The following is a 19,142-nucleotide window of genomic DNA, read 5'->3' on the forward strand; positions in this document are numbered from 1 at the left end:
TAAATCTTTTAGGGGTATGCAGTACCCTGCCGTACCCCCTTACGCCCATGGTGTCTTATGAAGGGAAATCATGGAGGGGAATCCGTGCTTTCTGACTGGCTACCTGTCAGAATCAACAGGCTACTTTCTCGCTCCCAGTCGGGGAAAACTACACACGCAGCAATAATCGGGCTAAGACAATCTAATTTGCTGAATATGTCCGAAGTTTGATTGGAGTGGTCCCAAGGTTCTTCCGACTGGATCCGATCAGATGATCGGTTAAGGTTATTGCAAGCGACAGTCTTAGAACATTGAATGTTCTAAGACTGTTATAGAGAAGCGTTTCTCAACAGGGACGGCAGGGGGTGCTGGCGGACATTTTTACAAAAGGGGGGCGCTGTAATGCCTTTGGGGGGGGTGTTTGTTCCAAGGTAAACTTTACACCTTAAATGCACAACAATACAAGTTTAGACTTTGAGCCACTTGCTAAAAACTGTATTGTGTAACATTAAAACATGCCTGGCTGCAACTGTATCGATAGCAGCTCTTCTTCTTCTAAGCTTATTGGCTTAGCTCCACGCTAAGCCAATAAGCTTAGCGTGCTACTAGTAGCTTCACTGCATCAGTTCAGCATTACACTGGGTGACGACGTTGCTGTGATTCACTTGTCAGGTCACATTGTCTGATTTTCAAATATTTTATGTTTTGTTGAGGATTTTTGTACACATGTTTTGGCAGTGCTGCAACTTATATTAAAAAGTGTGTTAATGTTCGTCTGAATGCTGCACACTTCATGGAAGGACATTGGAATATCACTCTTGTAAACATGTAATGACTAAAATCACAATACCCTCACTGTGTATCCCTCTGAAAATTGAACCAATTTAAATAAAGAAATCCCTCCACACTGTCTGTGGTGATACCACAGAGATCGTTCGTTTTATATAGTTAACATTGGTGCTGTAAGTGATCCAGTATGAAACGGTACCACAGCACTTTTGAATGTTAATCAGAATACCGGGATTTTTCCGTTGTTTTAAAAGGTTTACATCAGTCTGCTTTTCTTAATCGATATGCTCCCCGACAGCTCCGCACCGTAGTTGGTAAAACCCCCCCAAAAAAACAGGAGAACCGGGACGTAGAACATAGCAACGAACAAACTAGATGTGAATCATTATCAGAGAATCAGGTGCCAAAAAATCAATATGAGGGTAAATCAGGTGAAACATGATGATTAAGCGGTGCAGCAGGTGGTGAGTACTGGTGGTGAGCGCCAATACAAACGATAAAAATAAAACTAGCAACAGGAAAAAAACTAAGGAGTACATAACAATAAACCAAGAGAGGATAAAACTAATCAAAGAAAACTAAATTGAAATAAATGAACAAAATGAAAGAGTAAACTAAAAAACGAAAGTAAATACAGAGGAATAAACTGGTATGGAAAGACATTTTGAGCAAAAATGAATACAGAGGGCTGTATGGCAAGAACTATCAGACACCGTTTTCTGATAAAAGGTAAAATAATATTGTTGAAGTGCCATGGGTTTGTTGAGACCATAGTACTAAGAAGAAATATATTTTACAGGCTATAACAATAAGGAATTTATCACTTATTTATGTTTTTGATTAGATTTTATATATTTATTTCTTCAATATTTTTTCATGTTGATGTTAATGTCATGAGGCTGATTACTCCACTTTCAGTCTGACTCATTAGGATTTGATTAAGAACTAGCTTTTGTTCTTATCCTATATCTTCACTGATGGGGGCCGGTGAAGGACCTGGATAAAGGATGGGGGGCACTGGCCCAAAAAAGGTTCAGAAACACTGTTATAGAGGGAAAATTGGGGCAAAAAACTGTGTAGTGTGAACTAGGCTTGACAGCATTTCAACATGGATTTCTTTGAACTTTTACAAAGTAAACTTGCCAGCTCCTTAAAATCTTAAACAATTTAAAATATTTTAATTTATCTATGCTGAAAACATTCAATCAAATTTAACAGCACTACATTTCTGTATCTGTGGTCTATATTAAAATGTTAATATTCATGGGAGCCCCTGAAGGCCTTGGCGCCCCGACCACCGGGCTTAGCTAGTTTTCATGGGGAAACCCTGCATAATGCACAAGAAAGTTCATCAAGTACCACTGACCTGAACCTTCTGTTCAGAAGAGCTGGCAAATGCTACAGGCAAACCCATCTTAGCCATCAGCTCAGACTCTTCATCCAAGATTTCTTCCTCTTCCGCATCTTCTGATTCTGTCAATGTAGTAAGAAAATATGGATTTTAATTATTAATTTAATACATTTTACTTATAGCCACCTTTGTTGACACTGAAGGAAACAGCAAAAACTACATTAAATCAATTCATAGATACAACAGTAAAATAATGAAATCAACTCAATAGAAACAGCAGAAGTCATCAGTCAGACAGTAAAAGCAGTTTATTTTCAGTTGTGATTTGAACTGAAGAAGTGAATCAATATTTCTAAGTTGGGATGGTAATGTATTCCAGAGACAAGGAGTAGTGTGGCTGAATGCTCTGTGACCCATAGCAGTGAAAATTTTGCAACAATTTTCCCTTGTTTACAACTTTTAACAATTATGTGTGCTCTTTGTTTTAATATTATCAGAGTCAAAGATAAAGTTGCAAATTTGACAAATGCAATCCAAACCACCGAAGATTAAGAATGAGGTTGGTGTTCTCAAAGAATCCTAAGACTGAGTAACTTCTAGTGCGGGGATCGGCAACCTGCGGCTCTAGACCCGCATGCGGCTCTTTAGCCCTGCCCTAGCGGCTCTCTGGAGCTTTTTCAAAAATGTTTGAAAATGGAAAAAGATGGGTTGGGAAATATATATTTTGTTTTAATATGGTTTCTGTAGGAGGACAGATATGACAGTCATTCTTAACGTTTTCCAGTGCTATAATAAATAAAAAATTGCAACATTTCTGTCAACGAATATTTGCATCATAACCTCTGACACCTGTTTCTTTCAGGTGGGTGGGGTGCAAGGCAGGTGGCTGTTGTAAACAAACCGATGGGTGTGTGGTGGGCCATGGACAGTAAAGAGAAAAAGAGGAAAATAGCCCAGGAGAAAGTCTACTGTCTGCACCTGAAGGGCGCATTGCCTCGGCGCGGGGACAGGCGGCGGCTGAAAGGCGCATTGCCTCGGCGCGGGGACAGGCGGCGGCTGAAAGGCGCATTGCCTCGGCGCGGGGACAGGCGGCGGCTGAAAGGCGCATTGCCTCGGCGCGGGGACAGGCGGCGGCTGAAAGGCGCATTGCCTCGGCGCGGGGACAGGCGGCGGCTGAAGGGCGCGTTGCCTCGGCGCGGGGACAGGCGGCGGCTGAAAGGCGCATTGCCTCGGCGCGGGGACAGGTGGCTGCTGAAGGGCGGCTCAGGGTGGCAGTGATGGCCATAGGAAATGGGGCCACCAACCCCGAACCCCACAACAGCCTTGTGTTGAAGCAAACTCCAACTAAGAACTCCTCCAAGGGGACTGCTCCGAACCACCGCCAAAGGTTCCACCATCTGAAAAGATCATACCTTTTGTGTTTATCCTCTATTTTCTGGTCAGGTCCTACTATCATGATTTGCTGTTGACGGTTAGGATAAACACAGGGCAGACCCAAGGTTGAAGATGAATAAATGATCTTTTAATGATAAATCCAAAAGTAAACTCAGGAACACAAAGAACTGACATGACGACGGAACACACGGCGAGGACCCAACAAGAGACAAAGACAACAGGTGGACTTAAATACACAGGGAGGGTAATCAGGGAATGAGACACACCTGGGAAGCAAACAGGGAAGGCAGGACAGGGACAGGACTAAACACAGAATAACTACAGAGAAAACACAGAACACAATACCTGCCATCGACACATATGTTTAGTAACTGTAGGTTGCGTTTTATTGCACTCCGTTTGTTGCCCAGATAAGGGGCACGTTATGCACATTCAATTTTGTTGTGCTTTTCATGTATGTTGTTTTTTGGATTGCACACTTTACAGTGATTATTTACAAAGAGCGATTGTTATACAAACTGCATTTGGGAACAGATTTTTCGAGTTCCAAAAGGAAAAAAATTATCCTTTCCCTGTCGATCTTCATAATAAAAATGAGGTAAAAAATCTGCTTTCTTTACTGCATTTCTTTAATTTTATCAATGCAACGAACCATAATACATTAATATTGTAACGGAAGGTAAACTTAAAGCACTATCGTACAACAGAGTCACGTGGAGCGTCATTCCTTCCAGGACGCACCGCAGGGAAAATAAATATTTAATCATGAATGCTAATTATGTACACACTTAGTCATTTTGATAATAGACTAATATAAACACTTAAAGCCCGTTGTGCCTTCATTATAAGCCTTATATAAGGCTTTTAATTTTTGCGGCTCCAGACAGATTTATTATTTTGGTCCAATATGGCTCTTTCAAAATTTTGGGTTGCCAAACCCCTGTTCTAGTCACATCATCTTAGGAAAATTCTTAAGATGAAAATTTTTCTTCCAATTTTTTTTCCTCAGAATTTTACCGGCGTAAAGCCCAGTTCGCACTACATGTTTTTTTATTACACGCTTTCTCTCTTGCTCTCGATGAAGGCGGACACTTTTTCCTCTGCTCCCTCCCTGCCCTGCTTGCTCTGTTGTTGTCCTGTCTTTTTCTATATTTTTGGAGCCTTTCTTTGCACATCATCCAAATCTACAAATTATGAAACTGGTCAACCGATCTCTCAATGCAATTGATCAAATTTTCAATGAGAAGTCTGGGCACAGGAGAGCCCTCTTGTCCTGCGGGGACACACCCGGCGGGATTCACCCTGGATTTATTCATGATAACAGGATTTCTGCTGTTTGGAGCTTGTGGATTCCTGGATTATTGACAAATTTGTGATGGACTTGGCCGAACTAGTGAACACTCAGACTGTTGGTGTGGACAGAGACGAGGACTCTAAAACTCACTAACCGGATGGAATCGATCTTGATATAAATTTGTTATAAAAGAATTAATGATTGCACTTTAAAAATTAGGTAACTTTATATTATTAAAGGTAAAGTTTAAACAGTAATGATTTCTTAGTTAATGTCAAGTTGTCATAAAGACATTTTGAATAATGTCAACTTCGTATTAAAAGTGTCATAATTTACCGAATGACACTTTATGACAACAGTCATAAATATTCATGAAGGCTTATTCATGTTCATGACATGTATTATGTCATGTTTATGACAGTGCCATGACAGTCTTATTCACCCCCCTTCAAATAAAGTGTTACCAAGGTCACTGATGTGTTGGAGGTAGGTGATAGGTGAAAAGTCAGGGGAAAGGAGGAACTGATAGGAGAGCAGAGAGGATCAAGGCCTTATTGCTAAACTTTGACTTTCCTAAGTAAAGGTTGGGCAAGCAACAGACGTAAGACGACTGTTGAGCAACTTGGGACATTAGCACAGACATCGGGACATAATGTCTCCAAGATGGTGATGGATACGAGATCATCGGTCCGAGAAGTCAGCCAATGAGACAGGCACAGCAACAAAACTAGCCAATGCAAACACACCAAAAGGGTGGATAAACCCTTTATAAGGTGGGTGCAAAAGAGGAATCTTTGGTTGGATCCTTCAGGCAGCTTCGAGCCAAGATCAAGATGGACAAAGAACTCTGCAGCTGAAGAAGAGTCGGGGCCACGGAGCCGAAGACTGTTCTGCACATGGGGACCAACCCGTTAGCCCCGCAACATGTGGCTTCAAATTGCACTTCTCTCATCAGCTGGGTTCAGACCCCAAAGACAAAGACCAAGGCAAAGATGAAGATAAAGACAAAGATAAAGAACAAAGGCAAAGAGGAAGAACTGGTGCGTTCCTTCCATGAGATCAGCCTGTCTACATCTCGATGGACCAGAAAGATCGTGAGACGAGGAGAAAGACGCTACAGAGCTGCAAGACAAGAAGCTGAGGACCGCTATGCGCTTGAGGAAGTCACCGTGAGGCCCGAGACCTGCCGCTCTAAGTCAGTACTCTTCCTGTACTGGGAGCCTACTGCTGCTGCAACACCTCCTACATCATCAGGCCAGTTCTGGGGTTCAAGATGCCAAACTCCGTCCATCTCTCTCAAAGTTTCCCTTTTTTAGTTCACAGTGTCAGCATTAGGGAAAGATAGGCTAGATTATTGATTTTACTTATTTGATTATTTCTGCTACTGAATTAAGCTGTACTGACCCTTGCAAAATTGCCTTACTCATAAAATAATTAGCATTAAGAAAATCTAAAAGATTTTGTGGACATTCAGTTAATGAGTCACCTTAAAGTTCTTTGATGGTTGTAAAATAGCTATGAAGTTTGATTCTGGGAGGAAAAAGTGGAAAATGTTTTATAGGTTGCTTTTAGCCAAAACAACACCCTTGGGACTCGCTCGAATCACTAAAACCAACCTGGTTCAGTAACAAGTGCAAGTTGTAATAAAGAGAAAGAGCGACCGTTAACAGGTGTGCTCTGTGATGCTAGCTGATTTATATTACTTTAAATGCAGAAAAGGATTTAGAACAAACTTAGAATTGTGGAGCACTCACTTTAACCCAGAAAAGGAATTAGATCAGTCACTCTTTAGATTATTTTATCAGAAACTGTAGAGAACTCATTAGTTAGAAATGGAATTAGATACTTAGCAACCATGAACAGGAGCACTTAGTTTACATACTTTAGAACATTAGATTAGTTTTCTCTCTTTTTTTCTTCTTTCCTTTAGTTTATTTTGTTTGTATTTCCTTTTAACTTATGTAAAGCACTTTTAATTGCCTTGTTGCTGAAAATGTGCTATATAAATAAAATTACCTTACGATTTTGCCGTAACGATAATCTTAGAACGTTCGGTGTTTTAAGATTGTCACTTGCTATAATCGTAATGGATCATCCTATAGTGCAGGTGTCCCCAAACCTTTTCCTGTGAGGGCCACATAACTTTTTCCTTCTCTGATGGGGGGCCGGAGTCAGTTTGTAACAGAAAAAGTGTGACGATTGCAGGAGTGCCTAAATGTAAAAATGTATTGTTTTCCAGAAAGCACAATCAAATAAACCTCTCTGGGTTCTTCACAGAAAAAATCCAGGAAATAACACTATTTATTAAATAAATACCGTATTTTCCGGACTATAAGCCTCAGATATCTCTGCTGCTCTAGGTTTTCCACAATGATGCAGCAGCACGGGTCCGTGCTGCTGCATCACCCAAGGGTGGTGTTTTGGCTAAAATTTTGGGTATCCGGAGACGGACACTTAAAATTTGAGTCATAACAGGTCAATTGAATATCACATTTATTACGGTTGAAAAAGAAAAAGTTGCCAAGTTTAGATTTAACTGAATTGATTATGGTGGTTTCCGAACGGTAATTGTAACAGTAAAAGTGCTGATCCTTCGTGTGTGCTACTAGCATGTGCTAAATGAAAATGGGCGCTTTCTTCTTCTTCTTCTTCAGATTTCAATGGCAGCTTACATCCATTATTGTTGCACCATTCCCATCTAGAGGATCCTAATATTTATACCTCAAATTCTCATAATGATCCCAGTTTCATTAAAAAAAAACAAAAACAAAAAAAAAAACGAATAATCTTCTTTTTCCCCTCATTGCTATCAACAACATTCTCAAATTTCAATTCTCTATTAAAACCTAATTCCGTTTTAATGAGCGCCATCTTCTTTTATTTCCAATTTTGACTTCCAATGATTCACTTCCTGCTAAAGAGCCCCTTGGTGGTTGAAGAAAAATCCACATACAAGCTGCACCGGGCTATAAGCCGCATGGTTTAAAGCTTAGGAAAAAAAGTAGTGGCTTATAGTCTGGAAAATATGGTATATGAAAAAAAAAAATCTAAATGCTCTCTGGTATTGTTCAAGGGGCCAGACCAAATGTGGAGGCGGGCTGTAGTTTGGGGACCCCTGCTATAGTGTGTGGTGTGCTACAACTGATCAGGTCCAGTCAGAAGAACGTCAGGACCACTCCAATCTAAAATTAGGATATTGACCTTATTCCTGGGGGGCTTACGGGGGAAACTACACAACTACACAATATTAGCTTGGTGTGATGTGAATTTTATTTTTTGTTTGAATTTAAAAAATAATAAAGTTTTAAAAAATAATAAAGTTTGTGATCCGAGTATTTATCATTATGATTGGGCATGGAAATTTTATTTATAAGACAAAATAAAATATCTGATTTTATTTAATATATTAGAACCAGAACCTTGAGGTTCTCCGTTGCTGAGTGTCGCTGCAAATCAGCAGAGAAATAACCATAGCTGCTGTGCTCCAGATCTTGCACAATAGCTGAATCTCCCCACTGGATCAGAACCGAACCGAATCACACATTAACCTATTATTGAGAGCAACTTGCCACTGGAAAATGTCGTAAGATGCCCTTGTGGAGCTTGGGTAACTGTTGTGCTGTTTGTGCGTGTACTCTAATAATCAGACCACATTTAGTTTGTGGCTACAGCAAGTTCAAGATAACCCACATCAGCATCTGAAGCAACTGACTCAGTGAAGTAGCTACATATGCTAGTGTGGGTTGAAGAAATGCGGCCATTTCTTCAATCAATCAATCAAATTTTATTTGTATAGCACATTTCAGCAGCAAGGCATTTCAAAGTGCTTTACATAATTTAAATAAAAACAGCATGTGACATTGATTCAACAGTGAAAAAGAGAAAGACATTTTGAAAAAGATTAAAGAAGATAAAAACATTAGACAGTGTGACAGAGAAATAAAAAGAAGTTAATAACTAGTTGAAAAGTAAAGATAAAAACATTAAAAACATCGAAGACATCAAAACCTGCAATTTAGCCATAAGCAACTCTAAACAGGTGGGTTTTAAGTTGAGATTTAAAGGCACCCAGTGCTTGTTTACATGTTACCTGTTACATGTTTACATGATGTTTGTTCCAAATTTGTGGTGCATAGAAGCTGAATGCTGCTTCTCCTCGTTTGGTTCTGGTTCTGGGGATGCAGAGCAGACCAGAACCAGAAGATCTGAGGGGTCTAGACGGTTGGTACAGCAATAACAGATCTTTAATGTATTGTGGTGCTAAACCGTTCAGTGATTTATAAACTAACAGTATTTTAAACTCTATTCTTTGAGCTACAGGGAGCCAGTGTAGGGAATTTAAAACTGGTGTTATGTGCTCTATCTTCCTGGTTTTAGTGAGAATGCGAGCAGCAGTTTCTGGATCAGCTGCAGCTGGAGGATTGATTTATTAGTCAGACCTGTGAAGTTGCAGTAATCAATGCAGCAGGAGATAAATGCATGGATGAGTTTCTCTAGATTGTGCTGAGACATTAGTCCTCTAATCCTGGAGACGTTCTTCAGGTGATAGAAGGCCGACTTTGCGACTGTCTTAATGTGGCTCTGAAGGTTCAGGTCAGAGTCCATCACCACTCCCAGGTTTTGGGCTGATCGCTGGTTTTCAGGTGTAATAACTGAAGCTGAGCATCGACTGTAGTTCGCTCCTCTTTAGGTCCAAAGATAATAACTTCAGTTTTGTTTCTGTTCAGCTGGAGAAAGATTTGGCACATCCACACATTTATCTGTTCTAAACATCTATTCAGTGATTGGATGGGTTCAAAGTCACCTGGTGACATTGTAATGTAGGTGTATCATCCGCATAGTTATGGTAGCTAATCTTATTTCCTGTTATAACCTGAGCCAGTGGGAGCAAATAAATATTGTAAAGAAGGGGTCTTCAAGTTGTCATCCCTCCCCGCAATAGCTGTAGGTTGGAGTAAACCAATATTGTCACATTTAAGCTTTGATAGCTGGTGTTCCCACATATTTTATAGCCTAAAAGCTCTGACGAAAGCCAGTTAGGGTTAGGGCACATGTAAACAAATGGCAGTTCCGGCTTGCGGCGGAAGTCGTGTCCATAATTCACGCAAAGCATCATGGGGTGTAGGAGTAAGGAGGATAAAACATGTTTGTCTTGGCCCAATGATCTCAGCATGTGTGGTGTCCCCCGACTGAAAGCAACAACGCAGCCTGTTGAATGTGACAGGTAGCATGTCACATTCAACAGGAAAATAAATAACGCACAGAAATATTATCAACTTTTCACATCAAAAGCTTCACATCAAAAGCTTCTAAAAGTTTAGTAAAAACTTTTGGAAGCTTTTACCAAAGCTTCTAAAAGTCAAACATTCTACAAAAAACAAAGTACAGCATGTGTAATATATCAAAGAGTTAATGGGTAATAATGATAACATTATCAGAGGTAAGCTTTGATCACAAAGACTTATTGCAGTCACTTGAGCATTAGTGGCAGGTTTTTCTTGATGAATAAAAGCATTTCTGCTTTTTCACCACTCAGGCGACTTCTTTTCTCATCTACTACATGTCCAGCCAAGCTAAACAGGCATTCACTTTCAATGCTTGTGCATGGGGCAGAGAGATAGGTTCGGGCAAGAAGAGCAAGATAAGGGAAACAATTTTCATTGAGTCTCCAGTACACCAATGGATCCTGGCTCCTTCCAATAGGAACTTCAGATAGGTAGTTCTGTACCTGTATAGCTGAAGGACTGGCCAGCTGTTGGTCCTTATCCATGCTCTCCTTCAAGATTTCATCACGTACTGCAAACAGTAGTATAACGCTCTTATTAAATGCACAGGTCTGACTGCAAGGCTTAGTGTTAACCAGTTTGTAGAATCAGAAGTAGGTACGTATGGAGTCATGATTGGGGTGAATAGTTGATGCAACTGATGCAAAGAGGTTTGTTTATACTGCTATTTATTGGAGTGGCAATAATAATAATAATAACCCCAACTAATTTCGGCCTTACAAGAATTACAAATTGCGAGCTTTTTATCTCCTTATTTAACTGTATAATATTTCCAAATCAACGGCATGGCTGCTCCTGGTGACCTGTGACAATGGATGTGCAAACACGATCTGGTGGGCGGGTCCATCAGCCAGCCCCCCTCTAATGGCAGAAAAAAATGAAAGTAACAGATTTTAAGGCCCTTGCGGAGGTAGATAGATCGGTTTCATATACAACGATCGGCTCATCACCAATCACCCTAAATTAAGGAAATCGGGGCCAATCGATCGGCCGGCCGATTTATCGGTGCGCCCCTAATTTTCTGTCTAGAACAGTGTTTCTCAACCTTTTTCGGGCCAGGAACCCCCTAGCCTTTATCCAGGTCCCTCACCGCCCCCACCAAAGAATTTGTAGGGTACTTAGCACTGACTATTATTTTAATATTAATATTACTATCATTATTGTAGATGTTTTGATTTTTATGCTTGTTTCTGTATTTATCATCAAAAATAATTTCCCAGAGAACAAAATAGTCATGGAAATATAAATTATTTTCACATGTGTCTATGAAAAATGCAATGAATGAACATTCAAGTTAAAATTGGTAGGCCTAACAGCAGTCAAGAGTGGAAAAGATATTCTTATTCTGTGCCATTTTCTAGTTGTTAAATATTACACAAAATGACCAGATAAAAGATGTACAACAATGCCTACAACATGCCAGTTTAAACTTTGATCTATCTGCAAAACAACTGAGCTCTGCAACATTAAAACATGGATAGAACTGTAACTACATTAATCATAGCTCTTCTCTTCAGTGTTTGTCGGTTTCTGGTGGTGCAGCTCTGTGCTGACTTCAGGAGAATGGACCATACCAAGCTCCGCCCAGAAACGCCCCCTAAAATCCCACGTGGCTGCATGGCTCACAAACAAAGCCTCGGAGCTTAGTTTCTATGTGTAAACATGGAGTCTTTCATTTCGACTGACTCTGCAGAGTATTTCTGAGTCGATTAGTGTAGCATTTCTGCCGGATTTTCAAAAAATATCAGCCACGACAATGGACAGGGGGAACCAACAAGTTCATGTCATCTTTTTTGGACGAAATCAAGGTGTTTGAGCCACGTGATGCCTCCAACATTGTGCGCGTCGCAGCGAAATGCTACCGGTCGATGAGGAAAACGGCAGATCCTCACACCCTCAGCATAAATACAGCTGTGGACAAGATCACTGATACCTATTGTTCTTGCAAGGCTGGGTAAGTCGGGCATTTATGATTTTGAGGGTTACTTTTGAAATAAGTGAGTTCTGTCGTTGGCAAATGTTTGAGTGTGCCTAGGCCTGATACATGGTACTTGGTGCTAGTGTGACTAACACGATTACAGTTTAGTAAAAAGCCTTTTCAGGTAAAATAAAATCTTTAATGTATGTCCGATACGGTACACATTGCATATTGATCTGTTCAGATAACGTAAGACTGTGTAAGACAGGCTTCAAGATGTAGAAGTTGTATCGGTACTGCCATTATGCTGTACTTAGCTAAAAGGTATTCATAATGGATGTGTTTATTATTGACTTTCTTTTTTTCAGACTTGGTGGTCATTGTTCACACATAGGTCTCCTTAAAATATTTCAAACTTCAAAATTATTACAATATATCTATCTTATTGATCTTACGACGGTTGCGCTGCAAATGTGATCATGCACAAGCTTTGATCCAAGCAAGGCATTCCGTTTCAGATTTTGGAAATCTGTGAATTTTAGTTCCACAAATACGATCAGGATACCTGGAATCGCCTGAACAGATACCTGAACAGAATGGAGAACCATTCTTTTTCGAGTCCTGACGCAAAAACTTTCTGCCGGTCTGCTAGTCCACAACATTAGCATGCGTTTACTACTGTGGCTTGTGTTTGTGAGACGGTCACGCATGTGGTAGCTGCGCTGTGACGTGAAATGGGCATTAGCCAATGAAATGCGGCCCCTGTGGTAAGGTCCATGGGACATCAGAGTATCATCCATAAAATTTCACCCACATGGCATTTCAGGGTTTCCCCGCAGTGTATTATAAGCCTGGCGGCCCGCCATGCTTTACTAGCCCAGCTGCCAGTCTAAGCATTAATTGTTTATGTTTCTAGGAAAATTAAAAGAAAAGAAAACAAAAATCGTTTTTTTTGTTTGTTTTTTTAAAGCCGGGCTGCAACCGTCTCTTTTGCTCTTAGCATTTCACTAGCAGAGCAGATTTATTCCTAAAGGATAGGTTTATAATAGAAAGGTTTATAGTTTATGCATTTAAACACGACAGCACGGACCCAGGCACGGAGCTATAGGGGGGCTGGGGGGGCTGCTGCCCCCCAAACCGGGCCGGATGGGGGCCCGGGTTGGGAGGTGCCAGGGAGGGAGGAATGGTTTCAAGTCATTGAAATATGTGATTATAGACAGAGAAAGTGCGCCCTCGCCTGTTGAGAAGGGTGTATTTAATGTTAATGCAGGTTCAGCTCGGTGAAGAGCTTTAACGCTCTCCTTGGAGTCACGCTTAACGCTGATTTTACATTATTTTATTATTATTTTTAGTATTATTTTTCCAGTTACACAATGCATCACACCATATCAAATACGTTGTCTACTTAGAGTTAATGCGCGCGGCCGCACGGAGATCTGAGAAACTCGTGACCGTCAGGAATGGTTGAGTCCCATAAACTCGACCAACCAGAATAGTTTCTGTGACGATTAAAAACTCAGACACGAAATGGAACTAGCCACTTTAGCAGCATTGAATTAAATCTCCCGTTTGTTGCGCATTTCTGCGTAGTGCAGTAGATTACCTCATCATGCAGGACCGGTCCAAGGCTGCATGAGGCCTTGAGCAGAATTTGACTTAGGGGCCCCTTTTGTTGCTAAAAATATCAGCACCTCTAACAGCTTCTGTGTTAGATTTAGTGAAATATGGGAGAAGGGAGTAGTTTAATTGGTCAGCCTAAAAAGCAATAAGTTATCATCGCAGTTTACTAAATTGGATTTGTAAATTCAAAGATTAAACTCACAGCATCAGATTGTTGCTATGGTAACAAAACAAACTAACTATGAATATTGTTCTTTGAAGTTTTACAAAGTAAACTTGCTAGCTCCTTAAAATCTTGTATTTAAATATTAAACAATTTTAATTCATTTAATTTATGTATGCCTAAACCAGTGTTTTTCAACCTTTTTTGAGCCAAGGTACACTGTTTTAATTGAAAAAAATCACAAGGCACACCACCAACCAAAAATGTAAACAAAGATACTCTGTAGCCGCCTATATTACATATATAGTCATTCTTATCAAAGTGTCTTGAATAGGAATCAAATAAACACAAAAATGTATTTTTATCACATTTTACATTTCTTATTTCAAATTGCACGCAACATGTCCACTTCAAAAATACACCTGAACAGGGCCACAAACACGGTGGTCTTCAATTTAAAGAAGTTGTAGAAAACTTCAAAGTGTTTTACAAACTAATCCACAAGCATTATTTAAGCTGGAATACAGAAAATAATTCTTATTCTGAAAGAAGCAATAATATTTGGGAAACATTTCACTGTTACAATTAGAGATGTGCTGATTAGGTTTTTTCCTGCCGATACTGATACCGATCACCCATGAGGGCCGATCACCGAATTATTATTTATTTTTTATCATAAACCCTACCGGTTACATTATGTGGAAAGAGGAACCATGAATTCACCTTAATTTAGACAAAAACTTGTTTTAATAACTTTTTCCAAGAAGAAAACTAAACAAAACAGGTATTGTGCAAATTCTACTGCTATCGGTGATACTATCTTTAACAGACTGATAACATATGAGGGCTCTGAAGAGGCTAAATAACGCAAAGAGCCAAAATAAAACCTCTCAACATTGCCAAAAAAATTCAAGTATAAAACTTAACATTCAAAGGCAAAAACAGGATCCATTACAATAAACAATCCAGAGTTACTGAATGAAAACTTCCTGATAGCATGGCGGCTAGCTGATTACTGCTAGCTCTGATTGGCTGTTTCTGACTGAGTGGAGTAATTATGCAGAACAGGGAGGAGATGGATTATTTTTTCAGAGATTATCTGTCTCATGTTAGGACAGCGAAAGTTTTAATACGTATGTAAAATGTATTTTTTTTAAGTTAGATGCTGCAGCTTTAAGCAGAGGTTCGGTGTGACAGTCACTACCAGGTGGAGCAGAAGCGAAGCTCCGTCTGTGAAATATTACTACCTGTAGCGTAGCAAGCGGTTCAACAGCGAGAACAGAACCAGCGTCTTACATCGCAGCTCGAAGACTTAAATAATTTTCCAGGTTATTTGTTTAGCTTTCTGACCGTCATGCTAATCCGGGTGAGTGTTTGTAGCTGTGCGCTGCTTTACCTGCTATCTGATCGCTCCGTATGTCTTTTTTACTGCAGTGAGCCTCGATGTAGCCAAACTCCGTCAAGTATGGCATTGTTTTTATGCCATATTAGATTCGTTGTGTTGATGCATTTTGACCTGCTTCACCCCACGTGCTTTAATTTTCCGCCGCAACACGCAAACTTCCCCATTCACTCAGTGTGATATAGTTCCACATCGCTTAGGATTTGTTGCTGCGCGTTTGCGCAGAGTGAAGGAAAAAGGAGACCAGCTGCACAAGCAGGCTGCGAAATGAGAAGCCTGCCTTGGCAACAAGAGCCAATGATCGCCGATCACCGATCATGCACTTTTTCACGGAAATCGGCCCGATTATGATCGGTGACCAATCGATCGGCACACTTCTAGTTACAATATGAAGATTTGCATGTACAAAATGTCAATATCTGTATATTTTACCCATCTAGTGTGAAACCTGTGCATATTTGGATGAAAACAGCTGATTTCCTGGCAGAAATTGAAGAAAGACAAAGCTCTTCCTCAACAGCTCTCAGTCTCTCTCTGGTTTCAGTTTTTATAGTAGCCAGGCTTGAGAAGCTCACTTCACACAGACATGATGTGGGAAATGGACCCATGTTCTTTCCAACTACTGCTGAGCTACACTGTCTTTTCCATCACTGTCGTCACAGTCTGGCTAGATACGATGCTCTCACCGCTACCTGTAACATTCACGCATCACTAATTCTCTTGTTTTAATGTAAAATGCTCTGTACCTACTGCCATCTAGTGGTAAGAAAAATACACGATTACGCAGCTATCCACTACTAACCATGGTTTCGTTCACACCGAGTTTAAGTGCAGTGGCTCTATTTCCCTCCTGTAGTGCCAGATCGACAGCCCTCAACTTAAAAGCTGCATCATATGAGTTTGAAAACATTTCTCCATCATGCCTGCTGCTAGCATGTGGTTGTTCTAAATGGAAATTAACGCGTTCTTCTTTGGTCTACAATTTTGACTTCTAATTATTCACTTCCTGCTAGAGAGCCCCCTGGTGGTTGAAGAAAAATACACAGAAAAGCCACACCGGGCTACAATCCGCATGGTTCAAAGTTTAGGAGAAAAGTAGCAGCTTATAGTCTGGAAAATACGGTACCTTAGGTGAAATTGAATAATTTCCACGGCACACCTGACGATCACTTACGGCACACTAGTGTGGTTGAAAAACACTGAATAAAATTTAACAGCATTGATAATCTCAATAACCCTTTTAGATCCGAATTTTAAACGTCTGCCTATATAAATCTTCCTTATTTTAATTGTAAGTAGTTATTTAAATGTCCTGTGAGATGATATACTTACCCATGTACCCATAACAACTGGAACTTTCAATATCCAACAAGTCATTTTCACAATTTACCGTCTATTAAACGAGTGCCCCCCGGATTAATTTCACTCTCTGCAGCTGCAGCCATAGACATAATATAAGAGTAGACGCCGCATTGGCCGCTCCGGCGCAGGAAATACGGCGGCCATCTTAGAGCGGTATAAACTCCTACTTTCCTCAATCAAAACAATAGACGATGCCTCAGCTCTGAGGGATATTATTGTTCGGATCTATGGATTATTGATGTGAGGGCTCCACAGACAGCATTTCACAAGTAAGATGGACATATTATTGTGTATATATTGTGATTATATTATATATTAGAATATTACTTTACTGTATTTATGTCCACCGGCGAGATACCAGCTAATATTAGCTACAGTGCTTGGTGTAATACGGGTTCAGCCCCGCTATGAAGGCTAACTGAGATTCTGTACATCTAAAAATATTAATTATTCTCTAACATTGACTTAGATTATATGACACAAGAGCATTAGAAATGAAACAATATAACACATATTATAAAACTTATGTGTTATAACATTCACCAGCAAAGTTTACACAGATGGTAAAGACTATTATTTATATGTAATTCTTTCACTAGTAAGATACATCCCAAATCTTCCGTTTTTGTTTTGAAAGTTTCATAAAGACACGATGTGAGGAAGAAGAGGGAGAAATCTATAAAGAGAGACGGATTCACTGCAGCAGGATGGATCTCATCAGATTTTGGACTTAATCTCAGCTGCTGAATCTCTGAAGCTAGAAGTCGGCAAAAAAAATAAATAAATAAAAATAAAATAAAATAAATATATATATATATATATATATATATATATATATATATATATATATATATATATATATATAAATTCCCCTCTCACCCTCCGTGGGTGGTCTCTTTCATCCTCTGAGCTCGGGTCCTCTACCAGAGGCCTGGGAGCTTGAGGGTTCTGCGTAGTATCTTGGCTGTGCCTAGAACTGCCAATAAATAAATATATATATATATATATATATATATATATATATATATATATATATATATATATATATATATATATAAACATATATATATAAACATATATATATAAACATATATATATATTATTCAGTATTAATTATTTATTTGTGCCATTATGAATCTTTATTTGTGTTGTATAGTTATTTAAATATGTATTGATATTACTAAATAATTTATTAAATAAATTATGAACGGCTGTGTGCTTTGTAATATGCTATTTATACATCAATATCAGAATATTCCATTCCTATTCTATTGTTTTAGCCACTAAGCATATTTAAATACTTAAATAACTTAAATAACATACTTAAATAATACAATTGTTTATAAATGTAGCTTTGATAGATGTTTGAATATGGTTTCCAGTAACAAAAAAGCGTGTTATGATCGATTAAATGCGCTGATCCGTCACTGTGCCTGTTAAACACATAGGACCGAGTGGAGTGGTATACCGCTCCAAGATGGCCGCCCTAAATCTCGTCAGCGACAATAGGCGACAGCGGGGCATGAGGCGTCTATCTTTATATTATGTCTATGGCTGCAGCTGTGAAATTACCGTAATAACCCGATATTGGCTGGAAAGTGCAACGTCTCCCCTTTCAGAAACCGTTGGAATTTTTCAGATAGCGCCAAGTGTGGTGGAATTACGGTACTGCAAATGTTTACATGTCGGCGGCGACAGGTTCGGTTCTAGAAGGGATAAACAAGTATTACATTTGTATCTGTGGTCTGTTTTAATGTATTAGCATTTATGGGGCCCCTGAAGCCCTTGGGGGCCTGATGGAGCCGCTGACTTAATTTGGATTAAACAGAAGTGCAAATTTGTTGTTTTTAGACTAGTTGTGGGTTTAAATAGCATTTCACTGGAGATCTTTCCCTGTAACATATAATTAAACAGTAATACTTTTACATTTCCTGTCAACTTAACATCTTTTAATACAAAAACACGGTTGACCACCTGTGGGCCGCCTCGACGCCCTGACCACCGGGCTTAGCAAGTTTTCTGGGGGAAACCCTGCATTTATTGTACAAACCAGGGCTATCATTGGAAAAACAGAAGTTACAGATTCTTTTAATGTCATACAATATGGAACAAGAACATGGATTATATCTCTATATAGACCTGTCTATTGATTTATAGATTAATAGTTTTACTGGACAGATTACAAAGAACAAATCTGGTTCTCAATCAAATCCTAACGAGTCAAATTGAAAGTATCATGGAGTCATCTGCCTCATGACATTAACACAGACATGAAAAATATTGAAGAAATAAATATATCAAATCTAATTAAAAACATAAATAAGTGATATGGTTTTTGCTGTTATGGTCTGTAAGATATATTTATTTTCAGTACTAGATATGGTCTCAACAAACTCATGGCACTTCAACAATATTATTTTACCTTTTATCTGGAAATAGTGTCTGTTTATTCTTGCCAAACAGTTCTCTATTTTAACTATTGATCGAAACGTCTTGCCATACCAGTTTATTCCTCTGTATTTACTTTAGTTTCTTAGTTTATTCTTGCATTTTGTTCTTCATTTCCATTTGGTTTCCTTTGATT

General features: G+C 39.3%; 1 protein-coding gene across 6 annotated transcripts in view; it reads right to left on the bottom strand.

The window, feature by feature from the left end:
- The window catches only part of tgs1 (trimethylguanosine synthase 1), a 98,343-nt gene that overhangs the window by 66,153 nt on the left and 13,048 nt on the right, over window positions 1-19,142 (bottom strand). For all 6 annotated transcript variants that reach the window (XM_088014915.1, XM_088014912.1, XM_088014917.1 and 3 more), the window contains one exon: window positions 2,135-2,241. In XM_088014915.1, coding sequence (XP_087871041.1) covers window positions 2,135-2,241 — 107 coding nt within the window. The remainder of the gene's footprint in view (window positions 1-2,134; window positions 2,242-19,142) is intronic.

This window comes from Poecilia mexicana, unplaced genomic scaffold (genome assembly GCF_051168715.1).
Source record: "Poecilia mexicana isolate PSO_F unplaced genomic scaffold, ASM5116871v1 scaffold_17, whole genome shotgun sequence".
NCBI lineage: Eukaryota > Metazoa > Chordata > Actinopteri > Cyprinodontiformes > Poeciliidae > Poecilia > Poecilia mexicana.